This window comes from Myotis brandtii, unplaced genomic scaffold (assembly GCF_000412655.1).
Source record: "Myotis brandtii unplaced genomic scaffold, ASM41265v1 scaffold1040, whole genome shotgun sequence".
NCBI lineage: Eukaryota > Metazoa > Chordata > Mammalia > Chiroptera > Vespertilionidae > Myotis > Myotis brandtii.
In genome coordinates, this window is record NW_005353498.1 from 326,915 (window position 1) to 348,206 (window position 21,292).

Here is a 21,292-nt window from a genome sequence, read left to right on the forward strand (position 1 = left end):
TATAAGAATAATTACTATAATAAATTAAATAATTTCAAAGCTCATTTCCTGGTTTTAAAATGGAAAATGGTTATGTAAGAAAATTCATGGATGTGTATACATATATACATTTACTCATAGAGAGAGAGAGAGAGAGAGAGAGAGAGGAAGAAAGGGAGGAAAAAAAGATAAATGTGGTAAAATAGAATCTGAGTGAAGGGTGTTTACTATAACTTTTCTTTAAATCTAAATTATCCTATATAAGAAAAGGCTAACATGCAAATCGACCGAACAGCGGAACAACCGGTGCTCTAATGCACAGTGACCACCAGGGGGCAGATGCTCAATGCAGGAGCTGCCCCCTGGTGGTCAGTGCGCTCCCACAGGGAGAGCGCCACTCAGCCAAAAGCCGCGCTCACGCCTGGCGAGCGCAGCGGCCGTGGTGGGGCCGTGCTAAGGATGTTGCAGGGAGCGGGCCTAAGCTGGCAATCAGACATCCCTCAAGGGCTCCCGGACTATGAGAGGGTGCAGGCTAGGCTGAGGGGACCCCCCCACCCCCGCCTGAGTGCACAAATTTTGTGCACTGGGCTTCTAGTATCTAAATAAACATTTTTAAAAATTAAAGAAAAAATAAGTTCAGAAACCTTCCCCACACCATGAGAGGCACAACAGAGTGAGGAAAGAGAGTCACAGTGGGGGCCTACCACAGCAAACTCATCTCTGTCCAGATGTCCATCCTTGTCAATGTCACTGAGGTCCCAGACCTGCAAGGGAAAGAGCAGCAAGGCTTACTGGGGGGTGGGACGTACCAAGGCTTACTGGGGGAGGAAGGGCTGGTGTGTGGCAAGAGAGCCCACCAGAACTCAGATTCTGAGTGCATGCTGGAGTTAAAACAAGGCAATCAAAATGCATTAAGAACCAATCTGCAGACTCTCTGAAAAACCATCATCCAATGAAGTATTATGAGTTCCAAGAACCATTCTGTCATATTATGTTCATGATTTTCTCTAACAAATGATCATGATTGTAATCACATCCTCCCTGATTTTTTTCTTTATCACCTCACAAAGAAATCTTAGCTAGAAAGATAGTTTGTTTTTTGGCACAGGTGTTGCTCTAAACATAAGACGACCCCCCGCCACCACCACCCCGCCCACACAGTCGTGGGCATGTGGTCGAGCAGGTCTGTGGTGTCTCATCTCCTCTCCCATCAGCAGATGGTGAGTCAGGTGCTAGGCTTGTGCTAGGCTTACGTAGGACCTGAAGACCAGGCAGACAGGTATGAGTTCCTAGAAAAAGGCCACGTGCCAGATTTTTTAAAGCACAATTGAGGCAATGACCCAAGTTAACTCTCCACCCTGCTGTGTCCTTGGCTATGACCTCTCAAACATTCCAGAGGCCAGAGCCTCCAGCTGGCCTCCCTGCCTTTAGTACTATCCCCAGGGTAACTACAGGGACTGCTCTAGAACAAACTCTGACACTACCATGCCCTGATGACAACTCCTCAGTCTGGCACACGGAGTCCCCAGTACCCTTAACAGGTCCTGCACCCCAGGCCAGCCTCCTGGGACTCCCCCTTGAAATCTAGGGACACCAGAGTATTCATAGTCCCCTCAAGCATAGGAATGCCCTCTAAAAGGTTTTCAGAAAAGCTGGCAATAGTAAAGCCATGTTACAAGCCTTAAAGACATTGAAGTCATTAAGGTCCCTGAAAATGGCTATAAAAAATTTTAATAATGAAACCATTTCCATAAGACATGAGCTAATTTTAAAGCTTCATATAACTAGTACAAATGATTTGGTGGAATTTCTAAATGTTAGTAAAAAATAAAAAAATAAAGGTGTTCAGTATTGGGCTGAGGGCTTTATGCCTTTTCATTTAGGAAGCAGAAAAGTAACTTTCCCAAAGATACAGTGTATGTGTGGGGGAACCAGTATTAGGAATGGGCCTTCCTGCCTCCACAGTCCTCCCTGTGCCCAGGGCTTCCCCACTGACATGGGCCAAATCATTCTTTGTGGGGCATCCTAGGGTGTTGTGCAGCACCTCTGGCCTCCATCCACATGATGCCAACAGCACCCAAGCCAGGTGGGACAGCCCAAACTGCTCCAGACATTGCTCATGTCCCCTGGGGGTAGAATGGCACTACCCAGCATGCCAGGCTGCCTCTGATCATGCTGTCACAGCCTGGCCTTCTCAACCTGTAGTCTGCCACCTGAATGAGCCATGTGTAAAGCCTAGGGAGTGTCTGTGGACAGCAAACATGGGGCCAGCAGAATCTGCAGCCTTTAGGGAGGTGAGAAAACCACTTACCCTGCCCAGGACATCAAGAGGCAACTTTGAGTTCATGAGAACTGGCTTAACTTTGTCTCCAGAGAGCAAGCCATTTATAGGTAACAAGCTTTCAAAAATTCCATCGAATTTTGCCTTTTCTTCCACCTAGTTGGAAAGAAATAGCCCAAGTGAGTAAAAAAGTGGGCCTGTGGGAGAGTCTAAAGCAAGCTGGAAGCTCAATGAACGTGGGCGAGGATCCACCTAAATGCACAAGATAGTCTTACAGCAGTTCCAGAATGAACTTATGCCCTGCAAGAAACCTCCTCTGATACCCATGGATCTGGCAGTCAAGATCAATAGGAGAGAGAGGATCTGACCCCAGAGGCTGCCAGGGAGATAAAGATCACTCCATCTGTGTCCTAGGACAAGAGCATGCATGGATTTGAGCTGGAAGTTCAATGAACGTGGGCAAGGATCCACCCCAGGCCTCACCTAAATGCACAAGACAGTCTTACAGCAGTTCCAGAATGAACTTATGCCCTGCAAGAAACCTCCTCTGATACCCATGGATCTGGCAGTCAAGATCAATAGGAGAGAGAGGATCTGACCCCAGAGGCTGCCAGGGAGATAAAGATCACTCCATCTGTGTCCTAGGACAAGAGCATGCATGGATTTTAGTTCTTTAAACAAGGAACTAAATCTGGATATCAATCTACAGAACTAACAGAATTAAAGAACCAAATATAAAAGTAAACCAAAGATTTGCCCGGACAGTGTAGCTCAGTGGTTGAGCTTCGGCCCATGAATCAGAAGATCATGGTTCGATTCCCAGTCAGGGCATGTGCCTAGGCTGCAGGCTCAATCCCCAGGAGGGGGAATCGTGCAGGAAGCAGCCGATCAATGTTTCTCTCTCATCAATGTTTCTATCTCTCTATCCCTCCCCCTTCCTCTCTCTAAAATCAATAAAAATATATTAGCCCTAGTCAGTTTGGCTTAGTGGATAGAGCATCAGCCTGCAGGTTGAAGGGTCCCAGGTTCGATTCCGGTCAAGGGCACACGCCTGGGTTGCAGGCTCGATCCCCAGTGTGGAGTGTGCAGGAAGCAGCCAATCAATGATTCTCTCTTATCATTGATGTTTCTATCTCTCTCTCCCTCTTCCTTCCTCTCTGAAATTAATAAAAACATATTTTAAAAAAATAAAACAAACATTTAAGTAACTAGTTATCCAAATCAGCATTAAACTAGGAAGTTCCCTGTGTCTAACAGTAAAATAATAAATAATAAAAATTCCTCATTAACAGAGTGAAGGTCTGGGCAGAGCAGTAGCTCCTGCTATTTTGAAATATGACATGAGGACAGCATATAAAGGGGCTGTTGGTGAGGAAGTTTTGGGTGGGAGATTCCAATATGCCTCCTGCAGAGATAGAGCCTGCAGTAATTGCAACCAGGAGACCGAAGACCTCTCACCACCCGCTCTGACTACAAGCTGAAACCACTGGGAGTCCTAGGAAAACACTCTCAACAAGTGTTCCTCAAAAAAAGAAAGCAGCAGCAAAATGTGGTTCACACAGACACTGGAGTATCATTCAATCTTAAAAAGGAGGGAATTCTGACACAAGCTTCAGTATGGATGAGTCCGGAGGACATTATGCTAAGTGAAATAAGCCAGACACCAAGGACAAATTCTGTGTAATTCCACTTATATGAGGTCCCTAAAGTGGTCAAACTCACAGAGACAGAAAGTAGAATGGTGGGTGTTGGGGGCTGAGAGAAGTGAATGGGGAGTTAGTGTTTAATGGAGACAGAGTTTGTGTTTAGAATATCAACAAGTTCTAAGAATGGATAGTGGTGATGGCTGCACAATGTGAATGTACTTAACACAACTGAACTGTACACTTAAAAATCATTAAGATGGTGAACTTTGTTACGTGTATTTAATCACACACACACAAAAAAAGAACAAGATGATGACCAGACACCGCACATATGAGCCACTGTGAGCAATAAGAAGCCAAACACTCTATGTCTGCCTTGAGCATTGGGCTTCTCCCGCTGATCTGTCAGGCTCAGTGACTTGGTGCTTCAAGAAATCCAGAAACTTTCACAACAGAAAAGAACACTTGGCCCTTCAGGTTTGTTTGTCACTGTTCTCTCTGAATGGAATCTCTCTTGAAAACAGTCTACCCCATCCCAGCCCCACTTCTACCCTGACTCTCTACCTTCCTAAAGGCCTCAAAGGCTCCTCAGCTCCAAGCCCTCTTCCTGAGGCCTCCACATGGCCCCCACCAGAAAGAGACCAGAAATGTTCAAGGAATAAGATCTCTTTGGTGCCATTTTTCATGACAAAGCAGCCCTTTTTCAAAGCAAGCATCATGCAACTGAACGATGGATAAAGAAAAAGTCCTTTGCTACTGGGATCACCACCAGCAAACTGCTCGACTGCTCACAGAGGAAACCTCACCACTCCTTGGTCACATGAGGCCTCTGCCTGCCCTGTCTCTGCACAGACCTCTCTCCATCTAAACCTTTCCAAGAAGAGAACAGACCAACTACGTAAAAACAGAAAAGAAGCACTTGGGGGCTGGAGGGGGTCAATATTTTATAGCAAGACTGTTGTTAATGTCAGTATTTAAGCCAAATAAAAGTGAGGAAATGTGACAATCCTCTCACAGTGAGTAGGAGTGAGGAAGTCTCATCATTATCTGAGGGACCATCTCTGCATCCCCATGTGCATTTCCTTTAGGAGTCATTCTGCACTTATTGGAAGACACCACTCATTTTTCTCTTTCTAGAAGCAGTAACACAGCTTTCCAGCTGTAACATCTCTTTCTTAAAAGTTTATGTGCTGAGAGAAGCTTCAAAAAGCAATGAAAACATCAGAGAAGGAAGGGTGATAACACATAAGCTAGCTGGAAATGATAGAAAGAGTTGCAAAGACATGCTGGAGGTCCTAAAGCTTGCAAGTTCTCACAATTTCCCCTCTATCCTGATTAACCAATCCAAGCAGCAGAAACCACAGAACATGACCTAGAAATGCAAGGCCATAGCTGCTCTAAAGACTTTCATTCGAAAAAGTATTTCATCCCAATTCTATGGCATATTCACTCTGAAATACAGAAGACACAATCCTATAAAATATTTGAATCAACATTATAAATGGCTAAACAACTGCACATGAAGGACAGCCAAGGGGTGTCACCCCTGTCACTTACTCTCACAGCCCAAAGAGCCTCTGCAGAAGGTGGTGTGACCATCAAAGGGCTGCTGGTGTCATGCTGGGGAGAAAAGAGAAAGAATCTGCTGTGACTGACACAGAATTCAATTACAGGAGGATGTGTTTATGTTAAGGATACACATTTCAAAGTGCTTTCACAACAGGGGAAGACCTGGTGCGCTCACCCTCTTGGGAACATACCCATGCTTTCCCTCCCCCCTCTTCTTCCCTCTCAGGCATGCATCTCCTAAACTTCAAGGGACCCCAGGAGACTTGCAACCAGGGAAGCAATGGGCAACGGCAGCTCATCCCAGGCTTACCCCCTGAACCTGTCTCCAAGGCCCCCCTTTCTCTGCCTTTCCAGCGAGCTGACAGCAGCCACACCTTGGCTCAGTTCTTTCCCCTAACGTTTCCAGAGCCAAAGCAGCCCCACATAGTCTTTCTCCTGTTGTTTCCTATATCCAAGGCCCTTCCTTGTTTCACTGTCCCCAGCTTGAATAAACATACTCTCAAAATAATTATTAAAACAAAGGGGGAAGACCTCAAAAAGTCAAACACAATGGCCATAAGACCCAGCAATTCTACTCTGAGGTTTGCACTGAAAAGAAGTGAAAACAGGTGTGCAAATCCTTATATATGAATTTTTATGTCCACTAGCAGATGAGCAGATTAAACAAATGGGTGGGTCGTACAATGCAATCTTTCTCAGCCATGAAAAGGAATGAAGCATCGACACACACTACAAAGTGGATGAATCTTGACATTATACTGAGTGAAAGTCAGATGTATGATTCCATAAAATGTCTAGAACGGGCAAACCAGAGACAGAAGCAGATTAGTGGCTGCCAGTGGCTGGGGAAGGGGAAATAGGGAGTGATTACTTAATGGGTAGAGGGCTTCCTTTTGGGGTGATGAAAATGTTCTAGAAGTAGATAGAGGTAATGGTTGCACAATATTGTGAATGCATGAAATGTCACCAAATTGTTCATAATTTTAGGTTATGTGAATTTCATCTCAATAAAAAAGGGAGAAAGAAAACATGGAGAGAGAGGCAGGCAGACAGACAGATACAAATGGGTGGTATTACAAGGTGAATTGGAAGGATTTTGACACTTACGAATTTAGGCGGTGGCATGTTCAAATTCAGATTGCTCAAGGTAACTTCATGGCCACTCTGTGCACAGGCCACTAGTCTCAGTGCAACATAGAAACCCTGCAAATCCAAAAGAAGGAGGATGTATAAATCCTACCCAGCCGGCAGTGGCAGCAGAGGAAGAGCTGTCTGTGGCAGCAGGCTTTATGGTTCTCAACCTTCCTAATGCCGAGACCCTTTAATACAGTTCCTCATGTTGTGGTGACCCCCAACCATAAAATTATTTTCGTTGCTACTTCATAACTGTAATGTTGCTACTGTTATGAATCATAATGTAAATATCTGATATGCAGGATGTATTTAGGCGACCCCTGTGAAAGGGTTGTTCGACCCCCAAAGGGGTCACGACCCATAGGTTGAGAACCGCTGCTTTAGGGAAAGGGATTTCAGTTCACGTCAACAGAGACTGCATGTGCAAAAGTCACTTACAGTGTCAAGGTGAACTGATCTCACCCTGGGAGCATTGTTTAAATGAGTATGCTAAAACAGACTTAGCCCATTTGCATGCTGCATGCTGTAAAATTTCAAATAAATGTATTTTCAAAAATAATCAGCTCCCAACACTTAGGAAATGCTAGATTGTATAACTAGCAAGCTTAACATGTTTAAGACTATGAATTATGGCTCATATGTGTGACTTTTTAAAAATGGTTTGAAATAGACACTGCTGTTGGGGAATTTACATTCAGGATTCCTGTGATCCCCTTGGCTGGCCTCACTGAAGAGGGCATCCCCTGCCCACCCACCTCCACCTGTCATGGCCCGAGGTGGACTTCACCTACCATGCAGGGACAAAGGACCTGAACTAGGCAATCCGCAGCCTTGGCTCCTCCCTGCCCTCCTCCTAACCCTGAACAAGCCTCACCACAGGCTTAGTGAACTCATGAAGCATCACCTAATTTTTTTTAATTGATCAACTGGATCCAGAACATAGACTGTTTTATTTTTTTTAACATTTTTTGTTTGTTTTAACATGGACTGTTTTAAAACTACAATTACAGTATTTTTTTAATGTCTTCAAAGAGATAAGCAATAGATCAGTCTTCCTCAAGCTGCTGGCCACAGAATGCCCATGTAGAGTGTCAAATAAAGAGGACATAAGCCCTAGCCGGTTTGGCTCAGTGGATAGAGCATCGGCCTGTGGACTGAAGGATCCCGGGTTCAATTCTGGTCAAGGGTACATGCCTGGGTTTCAGGCTCAATCCCCAGTAGAAGGCAGCCAATCAATGATATTCTCTCTCTCTCTCTCTCTCTCTCTCTCTCTCCCTTCCTCTCTGAAATCAATAAAAAATATATTTTTAAAAGGGGGGGCATAAGTTTAGGGGGGCTAAATTAGGAAAAGGTAACAGGCTTCTTTCCTTTGAGGATATTCAGACCTTATACATGCAGATACATAGTGTGAACCTCAAGGAGGGGGGAATAGTGGATGATGCTTTCCCAGTGGATCAGATCCTAAACTGTGAGATACCAGGAAAAACATCCCTTGGAATGCAGTTTAGGGAAAAGCTGAGATAAATTAAAATATGACCATTTAATATCATTTGTAAGTACTATAAATTTCCATTTATAGAACATTCTTGAAATGATGAAATTGAAATGGAGAAGGAACCAGCAGTTGCCAGGGAGTATGGTGTGACTACCAAGGGCAGCAGATGAGGGATTGATTCACTGTGGTGTTGGGGCAGGTCTATGTCCTGACTGTGGTGATGGTTATGGGAATCTATGCAAGTGATAACATGATACAGAACGACACACACCAAAAAAAAAAAAACACCCAAAGAAGTGCTTATAAAACTGGTCAGCTCTGAGTAAGGTCTCTTACTGTTTTAGTACTGCCTTGGCTCTGATCATTGTACTATAGTGACATAAGCAGCTCTCAGTGGGGGAGGTAAGGAAGGAGACACGGGGAACTCTGAACCATTTCTGCAACTTCCATGAGAGTCGGAAGTTATTTCAAAATAAAATGTTTTTGAAAACATTTTAATCACTTGTAAGCACACAAAATATGAAAAGATATGCTAACCATGAAAGATGGTTCCAAATGTTCAACAAAAGGCCTTTATTTATAAAGAAAATCTTCCCGTTTTAACAATTTGACAACTGCACTTTTGTCTAGTGACACATGTCAGTGGTACGAACAGGAAGGAAGTGCAGAGGCGGCCAGCCTGAGGGCTCTGACCCGGCCCTTCCACTTGGTCTGAGCATACGTGTATATACCTGTTTGTCCAAGAACCCTTTACCTTCTGGGTCGGCCAAGTCCCATATCTGTAAAAACAGAAAAATTCTCATGAGTGTGACTGCTGATCACTGCTCATTTATTCACAAAACAGGAGCCACCACCATTATAGGTAGGTCTTAAGGGAAGGCCGGAGCAATCTCCAATTTGTAGCAGGTGAATGACCTGTGCCTCTCCCTCCGCCAGTCCATGGCAGAGCCCCAAGAACACCCAGGTCCATTCAGCTCCCAGGCTGACACAAATCCATAAGCTGTCAAGACCCCTGAAGCACTCAAGCCTCTTATCTGCTACCTAAGCAGCGAGTGGCAGCTGCCACCAGAGCATGTGGACCCACCTTTTACAGCCCTATTACAGAGGGTGGCAATGGCCTATCCACTCCCAGGAGGCCTGTCCCCAAGAAAAGGGGTCTGCAGAGCACATCCTTCCACCTGCTGGGGAAGCCCCAAGGGCAGCCGCAGAAACACCCTCAGTCTTGACGTACCTTCCCAAGGATAATGTCTGAGAGCCCAGACTTCTTTAGAAAAAGTGCAGCTTCACTGGCTCCAACTCTCCCTGTGTATGCTGGGTCTACCTGCAATGGGAGAGCGACACTGAGATGCAGCTTCAGGAAGCAGAGCAGCAGATAAGGCAGCATCCACCACACTAACTGGGGCTGATAATCCAGAGAACAGAAGGGACCAGAGGTCACACCAGGCTTCAGTACAGGGCTGTGCTTTCTGGGTCACTCACTCTATAGTTCCATCCAAAAAGATACTAGTGAAACTTACCTGCTTGTAATAAGACTCATATAATGGATTTCCAGTGGGAATCTGTAAACAAAACCAGATATTGGTTAAAAGTAGACATACCCCTCCCTCAATTTTATTACCAAAATATAAAATAGTGAAAGAAGTTGCACTTTAATAAACAACCTCTATAGACACACTGCAGTTTATTTTCAGCTATAGACACTACACTTACTTGAATTAGAAAAAGGAAATGTTAATGCTCTTTAACAAATCCCAATTTCTATACAAACAACATGGTTGTTCAGGCAGGAGTGACAGCCCAGAGTCGATTTCCATGTGCTGAACGATGGAATTCAATGTGTCTGGGAGCTCAAAGAAAGACACCCTTTTACTGTGAGATCATTCTCTGGCTCCAGAATCAGGAGTCTCTGCATGTCATCATGAATCACCAGACATGCAAGCATCAAACCGGTTTCCCAGCCCCAGATTTTGTCCCCACCTGCCACCAAGGGACTATGCAGAAATGCACATTGACCAGCCCACTGGAAAAGAACTGGCCAGTGACACTCCCACTATGATAGGCAGGAAGTTCAAAGTCCTTGGCTCAGCACAAGATACTCCACACTCCAGAGTATAAATCCCCGAGACACTGCTGTTAACTGCCTGGTCCAGTGTCATGTGGCAAGTCAAGGATCCAGCCCGGTTAGCAGCTGAGCCCTTGCACTTCCCACCACATCCAGGATCTCTCTTCCCGTGGGGAAGGGAGGGTAACCAGGGGAGGGGCAGATGGGAAGGAATTAAGCAGCCACTAAGATGTGGGCTATAAAGGCTGACACATGGTGGTGGTTTGCTTGTTTGTTTTTAAGATTTTTAAATTGATTTTTAGAGAGAGGAAGGGAGAAGGAGAGCAACATTGATGTGAGAGAAACATCGACGGGCTTCCTCCTTTTGCATGCCCTCTACTGGGGATCGAACGCAACCTGGGCATGTGCCCTGACTGGGAATTGAACCAGCAACCTTTTGGTGCACAGGATGATGCCCAACCGAACCACAACGGCTAGGGCAATGTGTTGGTGTCTTGCAGTGTGCAGGGAGCAAAGCAGTATACAAACCTGCTGTTGATTAAGTGAGCAAAGAAACGTGAAGACAACACCATTACCTATATACTAGAGGCCCAGTGCATGAATTCGTGCAGGGGTGGGGTCCTTCGGGGTGGCCTGCATAGATAAGGCCCCAGCTCCAGCCTCCAGCCTCACAGCTCAACAGCCCTGCCTGGCACCCCGCCGTGACCTGGCGCCACCCCCTCACCTGCTCCACCATCTCGCCTGCGGGGCAATCGATTGGTGCCGGTCCCCCCTCCTGGCTCCCTCAGCGCCTGGGACCCAGGCAGGGTCCCAGGCAGGGCACATACCTAGGTTGCAGGTTCCATCCTGGGTCAGGGTATATACAGAGGCAACCGATAGATGTCGATCTCTCCCTCCCTCTCTCTCTGAAATCAATGAACATCCCCTTGGGTCAGGATTAAGAAGAAAAAAAGAAAAAAAAAACTAAGTAAGAAAGGCTGGGAGGTAATGAGTGATGGCTTGAGAAAGAAAAGGTGATACCACCAATGAGGATTAAGAAGTATGCTGCTGTATCAGCTCCCTGCCCAGAGCTCTTACCTGACACCATCACTGGGGGAGGCTGTCACCCTTAGCTCCTTATGATCTTAGGGGACAGTGTCCACCATCACACTCTGTGTGGCCTCCTAGGTTTAAAACTCGGCATGCCTTCAAAACACTCCCATCTCCCAGAGGATTAAGGCTGACAGGGGAAGTAAAGTCAGGCAGGCTATTTGTCATCTCTTAGTCAAGGTGACAGGGCCGCGCCAATATAGCACAGCACTTGCCACTGACACTAGAGTGGAATGACAACAAAGGTCCCCTTCCCACCAAAATTCAGCAAGGCACAGGTATGAAGTGCATTTCTCATGGGTGTTTGTTTTTTTTAAAAAAAAAATCTCAAGGCAGGCAAGAAAGGTTTCCAAGCTACTGTGAGTCCAGTGAAAAAAGTTACAGTATTTGGGGAAGACAGGGTTAACAATTGTCTCAAACTTCCCAAATGCCTTTGAGCTTCAAGATCCATGAGCAAGAGAAACAAGGCCCTGAATAATCCAGAAAAGTCTAAAGCACCAGACCCAAAGCTCCCCTCATCTGTGCTGAGGACTTACTCCAGTCTAGGGCCAGGTGTCAATCCCAAATCATCTCAACTGATGGAAAGACCAGACTGTGCCTCTGCCCCTCTTCTCTAACTATGGGATTTAACTTGGGTAAACTGGGGCAATGAAGCAGATACAGGTTTGGATTTCATTACATATAATTCAGCTACTGCAAAAGCAGAAGGGGAGGAAAGAAGGGAAAACACCAGATCTAACCGGCACTTCCTCTTAACACACTACTTTCTCACATAGATGGTGGTTACACATGCAAGCTGCCCAAAATGCCACTGCGACAAAGCTGAATATGCATGCTATTTTAATATATTTTAATTGATTTCAGAGAGGAAGGGGGAGGGAGAGAGAGATAGAAACATCAATGATGAGAGAGAATCATTGATTGGCTGCCTCCTGCACACCCCTACAGGGGATTGAGCCCGCAACTGGGCATGTGCCCTTGACCAGAATCGAACTCGGAACCTGTCAGTCTGCAGGCTGACACTCTATCCACTGAGCCAAACCAGCTAGGGCTGAACATGCATGCTATTAATGCCATCAATCTCTCAAATGTTGGACAATCTGTGTGGCCAGTGCTTGCAGAGAGACCTCAGTACAACCAGCTGGCTGGTGGGGCAGCAGCTCCCAGAGTATGCATCAAAGCTACTAGGACAAAGCCCTCCAAGCTGCCTGCCTATGTCTAACCCCAAAGTAAGCCCAGGGCCAAGCACTGGGCAAAGGCAGAAAGAGAACAGGCCAGGGGACAAGGATTTCAGTGTAAGAGAAGCAAGGCCCTGGCAGGGTAGTTCAAGGTTATGGGTTTGATCCCCGATAAGGGCACATATAAGAAGCAACCAATGAATGCATAAATAAGTGGAACAACAAATCAATGTTCCCCTCTCTCTGTCTTTCTCGCCCTTCCTCTCTCTAAAATCAATACATAAAAATTAAAATAAAGAACGGAAGCAAGACGGGCATGGCATTCTCCTTCATCAGCCCACTGTACTAATAAAATGCCATCTTCAACTAGGCATTGTCTGAATTATGGATGAGTTTCAGTAAGTTTTGGTTTGACCTTTTAGTTGCTCTTCATGTCTTCTTCTTTAAATAAATTTTTTTTTTTTTTTATTGCTAAAAGTATTACAAAGGGTATTACATATGTGTCCTTCCCCCCTCCCCAGCCCTTGACAATCCCCTGGCCTCCCTTACCCCCCAGTGTCTTATGTCCATTAGTTATGCTTATATGCATGCATACAAGTCCTTCGGTTGATCTCTTACCCCCCTCCCTCCTGCCCCCCAACCCTCCCTGGCCTTCCCGCTGCAGTTTGACAATCAGTTTGAAGCAAATTTTTATTTTTAATTACAGTTGACGTACAATATTATACTAGTTCCAGGTGTTCAACCCCATGATTAGAAATTTATATAACTTACAAAATGATCACCCTCATAAATCTAGTGCCCATTTGACACCACAGTTATTAAATATTATCCTATATAATAAAAGCCTAATATGCAAATTGTCCCCTTGGGTGGTCATTTGACCAGGAGTTAACTGCTCGCTATGACATGTGCTGACCACCAGGGGGTGGTGTGGAACATGACGGGCATCCACAACGCAGTGCTGGCAGCGGGAGGCAGTGGAGGTGCTGCTGGCCCCGATGGGCCCCGACGAGAGCGGGACTGCGGTAGGATGGTGTAGCAGGTGAGCGGGCAGCGCCAGGCCAAGGTGGGTGCGAGCAGGGGCCCGATCTCCCCACCGATCACCCCACAGACAGTATCCAGCAGTGGCGATGGGGGGCGGGGCTGCCACCCAGCTCCTAGGCACTGAAGGAGCTGGGCGGGGGGCCTAGTCCCGATCGATCACCCCACAGGCAGGATGGTGAAGCAGGTGAGGGGGCCCCGAGTGACCCCACCTGTGCACAAATTTGTGCACCGGGCCTCTAGTCTATATAATAAAAGCCTAAGTGACCATTATGGCGGAACAACCAGAACGACTGGTCGCTATGATGCGCACTGACCACCGGGGGCAGGTGCTCAACGCAGGACTGCCCCCTGGTGGTCAGTGCACTCCCACAGGGGGAGCACCACTCGGTCAGAAGTTGGACTTACTGCTGGTGAGCACAGCGGCAGTGGAGGGAGCCTCTCCCACCACCGCCTCCGCGGCAGCGCTCAGGAGCCGCGAGTTGAGCGGTAAGGAGCAGCAAGCAGGCGGGCAGTAAGGAGCAAGGGGTCCCAGACTGCAAGAGGGCGCAGGTTGGGCTGAGGGAACCCTCCCCCCCAGCGCATGAACTTCATGCACCGGGCCTCTAGTTGACTATATTCCCTTTTTACATCCCCATGACTATTCTGTAAATACCAATTTATACTTCAACTTTATCACCCAGCCCCTTAACCCCCTTCCCATCTGGCAACTGTCAAAATATTCTCTGTATGTGAGTCTGTTTCTGTTCTGCTTGCTCATTATTTTTTTTTTAGATTCCACAGGTAAGTGAAGTCATCTGGCGTTTGTCTTTCTTTGTCTGACTTATTTACTCAGCACAATACCCTCTACATCCATACAGGTTGTTGCAGATGCAGGATTTCATTTTCTATGACTGAATCATATTCTACTCTATATATGCACCACTTCTTCTTTATCCATTCATCTACTGACAGACACTTAGGTTGCTTCCATATCTTGGCTATTGTAAATAATGCTTCAATAAACATATGGCTGATGTGGCTCAGGTGGTTAGAGACTGTCCTGCACACTTAAGGCCATGGGTTGAATTCCTGGTCAGAGCACATACCTAGGTTGTGGGTTTGGTCCCCATCGATGTCTCTCTCTTTCTCTCTCTCTCTCAACATATCCTCAGGTGAGAAATAAATGAGTGAATAAATAAATCCCTTTAAAAACAAACAAAAATATGGATGTATATGTCTTTTCAAGTTAGTGTTTTGGGTTTCTTCAGATAAATACCAGAAGTGAAATTGCTGGATTCATCTCTGTCACTTTTTGTAGTCTTTGTTTTAAAGTCTATTTTGTCTGGTATAAGTATTGCTACCCCAGATTTTTTTGTTTTGTTCAACTACCCCATATCTTTTGTTGGTTTGTTTCCATCTTCATGATATGTCTTTTCCATCCCTTTATTTTCAGTGTTTGTCTTTGGACCAGAGTGAGTCTCTTGTAGACAGCATATGTAAGGGTCTTATTATCCATTCAGCCTCTGTATGTCTTTTGATTGGAGCATTTAATCCATTTGCATTTAAAGTAGTTGTTTATATATTGCCATTTTATTATTCATATTTTTCATCTTTTGTTTTCCTCTTCATCTTAAAGAAGTCCCTTTAACATTTCTTGTAAAAATGGTTTGGTGGTGATGAACTCCTTTAGCCTTTTCTTGTCTGGGAAGCTTTTTATCTGTCCTTTAATCTAAATAATAAATGATAGTTGCGCTGGGTAGAGTAATCTTGGTTGAAGGTCCTTGTTCTTCATTACTTTGAATGTTTTGCCACTCCCTTCTGGCCTGATAAGTTAAGGAATCAGCTGACAGTCTTATGGAGCTCCCTTGTATGTAAGTAACTGCTTTACTCTTTTTTTAATCCTCACCCAATGATATGCTTATTGAATTTTAGAGAAATAAATATCAATTGTCTCCCATATGCGCCCCAACCAGGGATCAAACCGCAACTTAGGTATATGCCCTGAGAGGGAATTGAACCCACACTTCTTGGTGTACAGGACAATGCTACAACCAGCTGAGCCACCCGGCCAAGATCTAACTGCTTTTCTCTTGCTGCTTTTAAAGTCTTTGACTTTAATCTTTGGCATTTTAATTATGATTTGTCTTGGTGTGGGCCTTTTTGGGTTCATCTTGTTTGGGGCTCTCTATGCTTCCTGGACTTGTATGTCTATTTCCTTCACCTGGTTAGGCAAGTTTCCCATCATTATTTTTTCAAATAAGTTTTCAATTTCTTGCTCTCTCTTCTCCTTCTGGCACCCCCGTGATGCTGATGTTGTCCCAGAGGCTCCTTATGTGATCCTCATTTTTTTTTTTTTTTTTTACTCTTTTTTCTTTTGGATGTTCTGATTGGGTATTTTCTGCTTCCTTGTCTTCCAACTCACTAATTTGATTCTCTGCTTCATCTACTCTACTGTTGATTCCCTATAGTGTATTCCTTGTTTTAGTTCATGTATTCTTCATTTCTGACTGGTTCTTTTTTTATGTTTTCTATCTCCATTTTTAAATCCTCACCCGAGGACATGCTTAGAGAGAGGAAGGGGGGAGAGAGAGAAACATCGATATAAGAGAGAAACATCAAGCGGTTGGCTTCCACACACACCTTGACTGGGGATCAAACCCAGGCATGTGTCCTGACTGCCTGATTGGGAATCAAATCAGCAATCCTTTGGTGCACAGGAGATTGCTCAACCAACTGAGCCACTCCAGTTGGGCTTTTCTATCTCCATATGTATGTTTCCTATCTCTCTGTTGAAGTTCTAAGTTCCCCTACTCTTCCCCTAAGTTCATTGAGCATCATTATAACCAGTGTTTTGAACTCTGCATCTAGTAGATTGCTTGTCTCCATTTTGTTTAGTTCCTTTTCTGTAGTTTTTGTTCTAGTCTTTCATTTGGGACATGTCTTTTTGTCTCCTTATTTTGGCTGCCTCCCTATGTTTGTTTCTATGTAGAGCTGGTATATCTCCCAGTCTCAATAGAGTGGCCTATGTAGTAGGTGTCATGTAGAGCCCAGTGGCGCAGCCTCCCCAGTCACCTGAGCTGGGTACTCCAGAAGTGCCCCCCACACACACCCCATGTGGGCTCTGTGCACCATCCTGTTGTAGCTGAGCCTTGATTACTATTGGCATATCAATGGGGGGGGAAGGGCAATTGGCTGGAAGGACTGGCCACAGACACCATGGAAGATCTGCTCTGCAGGGGCTGACCTCATGGAGCAGAACTCACTTCAGCAAGGCTCAGGTACCCACCAAGTCAACCCCTTGAGTTTGTTGCTCATGGAGGTGTTTGGGTGGTGCTTCAGTGTGGTCTAAAGCTGTCCACCAGATGCACTGGATCTGTGGCCTCCTGGGAGATGCAGGCCAAGGTCAACCACTGCCTGTGCTCTGCCCAGGGCCACCTGGCATGACCTACAAAGTGATCTGCAGATGGTTGCTACTCTACTTGCGCTGGGCTCAGAGGTGCCCAGCAGAGGCCAAGCTGCAAAACAAGGCCGGTTGACACTGGCGCCATGCCTGAGGCCACTTAGCAAGAGGTACAGGGTAGCCCGGCTGGTGTGGCTCAGTGGTTGAGCATCGACCTGTGAACCAGGAGATCAGGGTTCAATTCCCAGTCAGGGCATATTCCCGGGTTTCGGGCTCAATCCCCAGTGTGGGGCCTGCAGGAGACAAACTATCCATGATTCTCTCTCATCATTAATGTTTCTCTCTCTCCCTCTCCCTTCCTCTCTCTAAAATAAAAACATATATATTTTTTTAAAAAAGAGGTACAGGGTACACAGAGGCCAGATGCTGCTAGGTGAGAGATTTTAGGAAAGTTGGCAGCATGAGCCAAGACAGGCTATTTGTATGGAAAAGCCACTGGAAAGGACTTAGGTGAACCCACAAGTTGGGTGGGGCGGGGTGAACAGTATTAGCAAGATTGACAGTGTCTCAGATATGGTGCCTGCCTGCTGGCTGTGGGGGAGCACTCAGCAAAGGAACAATGGCCTCTGCCAACACTTCTATCTGGGAGAAAGCTGCCCCTACAGCTCTTAACCTCCTGCCAAACAATTCAGTTCCTCTCCATATGTCCCTGGCACCTTCTGAGCTGCTGCCCCAGCTCTGGAGCTCAGAGTGAGCGAGTCTGAGTAAATTCGTGCAAGTCTTTTAAGAGAAACACCTGGGACTCCAAGAGCCCTCCATCTCACTTGCCACAATCTCTGCTGGTTTTTACAACCACAAGTTATGGGGATTTCTTTTCCCAGCACTGGAACCCTGGGCTGGGGGGGGGGGGGGGGGGGAGCCGGGACCCCTGACTCCTGGGGGAAACTTCCACAGCTGAGATATCCCTCCTGATTTTTAACTACCACACATGGGTGTAGACCAGCCTGTTCATCATCTCTGCCCCTCCTACTAGTTTCAATGTGGCTTCTACTTTATATCCTTAGTTATAGGACTTCTATGCAGGTAAATTTCAGGCTGTTCTGAATAACAATTATTCTGTAGCTTAGTTGTATTTATGATGTGGTTGTGGGAGATTCCGAGGATCATGTTTACCTATGCCACCGTCTTGACTGGAAGCTCCCTTCATGTTTTACTTTTTTTGTTTACCTTATTGTTTTTTTGTTAATCCTCACCCCAGGATATCTTTTTCCATTGTTGTTGTTTTTTTTAATCCTCACCCAAGGATATTTTTTCTGTTGATTTTTTATAGAGAGTGGAAGGGAGGGAGGAGTGGAAGAGAGAGAGAGAAAGAGAAGAGAGAAACATCGATGTGAGAGAGACACATCAACTGGTTGCCTCCTACACATGCCCTGGCTGGAGGCGGGGTTTGAACCAGCATCGCAGGTACCTGCCCTTGACCAGGATTCAAACCCGAGACTCTCTGGTGTGCAGGTCAATGCTCTAATCACTGAGCCATGCTAGCCAGGGCTCCATTGATTTTTAGAGAGAGTGGAAGGGAGGGGGAGAGACAGAAAGAGAGAAACATCAATGTGAGAGAGATACATCAATTGGTTGCCTCTCACATGTGTCCCAAACGGGGCTGGGGACCAAGCCTGCAACCGAGGTATGTGCAACTGGACCGGAATCAAACCGGTGACCTTTCAGTCTGAGGGTCAATGCTCAAACCACTGAGCCTACCTTCATGTTATATTTAATGTTAATCTCACCCGAGGATATTTTTCCACTGAGAGAGTGGAAGGAAAAGGGAGAGACAGAGAGAAACAATGATGCGAGAGAGACACATCGACTAGTTGCCTCCTGCACACATCCCGACCAGGGCCGGGGAACCTGTAACTGACGTATGTGCCCTTGACTGGAATTGAACCCGGGACCCTTCAGTCCGCAGGCCAACGCTCTATCCTCTGAGCCAAACCAGCTAGGGCTTTGTTTTAAAATACTAAGAGAGCCCGGCCAGCATGGCTCAGTGGTTAAATGTCAACCTATGAACCAGGAGGTCATGGTTTGATTCCCAAATTCTGGGGTCAGGGCACATGCTCGGGTTGCGGGCTCAATCCCTAATGTGGGGTGTGCAGTAGGCAGCCAATCAATGATTCTCTCTTATCATGGATGGGTCTATCTCTCTATCCCTCTTCCTTCCTCTCTGAAGTCAATAAAAATATTTTTTAAAAATAAAATACTAAGAGAAAGAACATAAAAACTTCCTCCAGCCCAGATGCAATTTACAATTGGGGGGACAGGAGAGGGCACATCAGAGATTTCACACCCTTCTGTTGAGAGAGCTTTAAAACACCACAGTTAGGTGAGCTCATGCGATTTTAATGTGGATAAAACTAGCTTGAGATGAGGGCACAGCAGAAACATTTTGAAGGAAAGACCCTCCTGATACCTAATGCCACTCCCAATGCCCCCAGAATTGAGTCTACCCAGCTTTGATCCTCACATTCATCCATGGCAGGACTCCTAAATCTTTATGCCTGGAACCAGGAGAATTCCCAGTCTGCTGGAAGTATGTGCTCACATGCCAATGATCCCTGACCTTGCTCAGTTCAAGATGACATTTCTTTCTAAAGGAAATTAGTTTTCATTATACAAGTTTTAGAAAAGTATCTGTAATTCTTTGTTCTGATAGTGGATCATATTTATTGAGCACTCGCGTGTTTTCTATCCTGCATCTCATTTAATCCTCCCCAATAACGCTATGGGCAGGTAGTATTATAGCCCCCCAACTAACAGGTGGGGAGACTCAGGGTCACAGAGCCAATGAGTGACGGAACCAGAGAACCACCTAGGCATGTAGCCCTAAGCTAGTGTGTTCCCTGCAAAAACAGCCCAGACATGACAGAGCCAAGCGCTGGGCCACAGCACGGCCTCCTGCACATACTCACCTGGCAAAATGCACAGGAGATCACATGATGGTACATTTTATTCAACAGACAAGGTCAAAGTGCAGGACACAAGTTGAGCATATACCCTGACTTGAAAACCAGCACAACCTGCCATTTCCCCAGGAAAACTGAGACCCCATCAGGGCTGTGTTTCAATATGCTCTTGCCAAGTTTTGCAGGAAGTTGGGCACATAACACCAAAAGACATGCTGGTGTGAGTACCTATGTGGAAAACCAAATAATGTTGCAAAAAAACCAGGGCCTGAAGAAGTACTTGCTTGATAATCCTTGCATTTTTGCCTTCCACGTAGGGATAGTTACCCTTGTTGCTTGCATAGCCATTATCTAGGCCAGCCGTGGGCAAACTACGGCCCGCGGGCCGGATGCGGCCCGTTTGAAATGAATAAAACTAAAAAAAAAAAAAAGACCGTACCCTTTTATGTAATGATGTTTACTTTGAATTTATATTAGTTCACACAAACACTCCATCCATGCTTTTGTTCCGGCCCTCCGGTCCAGTTTAAGAACCCATTGTGGCCCTCGAGTCAAAAAGTTTGCCCACCCCGGATCTAGGCCATATGCCCAGCCACATTCTGCAGGTGAGAAAACTAGAACTTAATTCACTATCACTCAAAATTTGTCAGGAAACACTGGGCATCCCAAATCTTTCTGGAACTGACAGCTCCCTCTGATTGCCCGATCAGAGGTTCCTAAACCACAGCTAAGGTAAGCATTACCAAGAGGAGAAGAACTTGAATGTGAGAAAGAGCATTTATAAAGCTCAAGGAAAAAGACAGATATCCCAATTTTAAAAATGAGCAAAGGGTAAGAAAAAGACAATTCAGAAAGAAGAGATGCAGTAAAGTTAGGGGAAAATGTTCAATTTATGTATTGCAAAATTAGAAGAAAATGTCAGTGTTTGCCATCAGGTTGGAAAAGCCATAGAAAGGTTATCTGCAGGACTGGCCAAAATGGAAACATGTCTTGTGCCATGCTGGTAGAAAGATAAACTGACCAGCCTTTCTGAAGGTCAATGCAACAACATGTGAAAAATGTGTCGCCTCTGATATGCAGGTTTAGTTCAATCCCTACCAAACTCCAGGAAGATTCTTTGTAGACACCAATAAGATTATTCTTTTAAAAAAAATAAATTTATTGAGGTGGCACTGGTTCACAAAATCATACAGGCTTCAAGTATACAACTCAATAAAACATCATCTGCACACTGCATGGTGTACCCACCCCAAAGGATTACTCTTACATGTAAATAGAGCCCTGGCCTGTGTGGTTCAGTTGGCTGGGTGTCTTCCCGTGCACCAAAAGGTTACTGATTTATTCCTGATCAGGACACATGCCCAGGTTGCGGGCTCAATCCCTGGTGAGGAGGCATGTTAGAAGCAATTTTTCTCTCTCTCTTCCTTTCTCTCTCTCTAGAAATCAATAAAAAATATTTTTAAAAGATAAAATATA

General features: G+C 45.6%; 1 protein-coding gene across 4 annotated transcripts in view; it reads right to left on the reverse strand.

The window, feature by feature from the left end:
* Positions 1–21,292, reverse strand: part of EPS15L1 (epidermal growth factor receptor pathway substrate 15-like 1) — a 108,581-nt gene that overhangs the window by 65,370 nt on the left and 21,919 nt on the right. For all 4 annotated transcript variants that reach the window (XM_014538198.1, XM_014538189.1, XM_014538194.1 and 1 more), the window contains exons 2-8: positions 9,622–9,663; positions 9,336–9,425; positions 8,836–8,883; positions 6,583–6,678; positions 5,464–5,526; positions 2,291–2,416; positions 684–743 (exon numbers count right to left, since the gene is read on the reverse strand). In XM_014538198.1, coding sequence (XP_014393684.1) covers positions 684–743; positions 2,291–2,416; positions 5,464–5,526; positions 6,583–6,678; positions 8,836–8,883; positions 9,336–9,425; positions 9,622–9,663 — 525 coding nt within the window. The remainder of the gene's footprint in view (positions 1–683; positions 744–2,290; positions 2,417–5,463; positions 5,527–6,582; positions 6,679–8,835; positions 8,884–9,335; positions 9,426–9,621; positions 9,664–21,292) is intronic.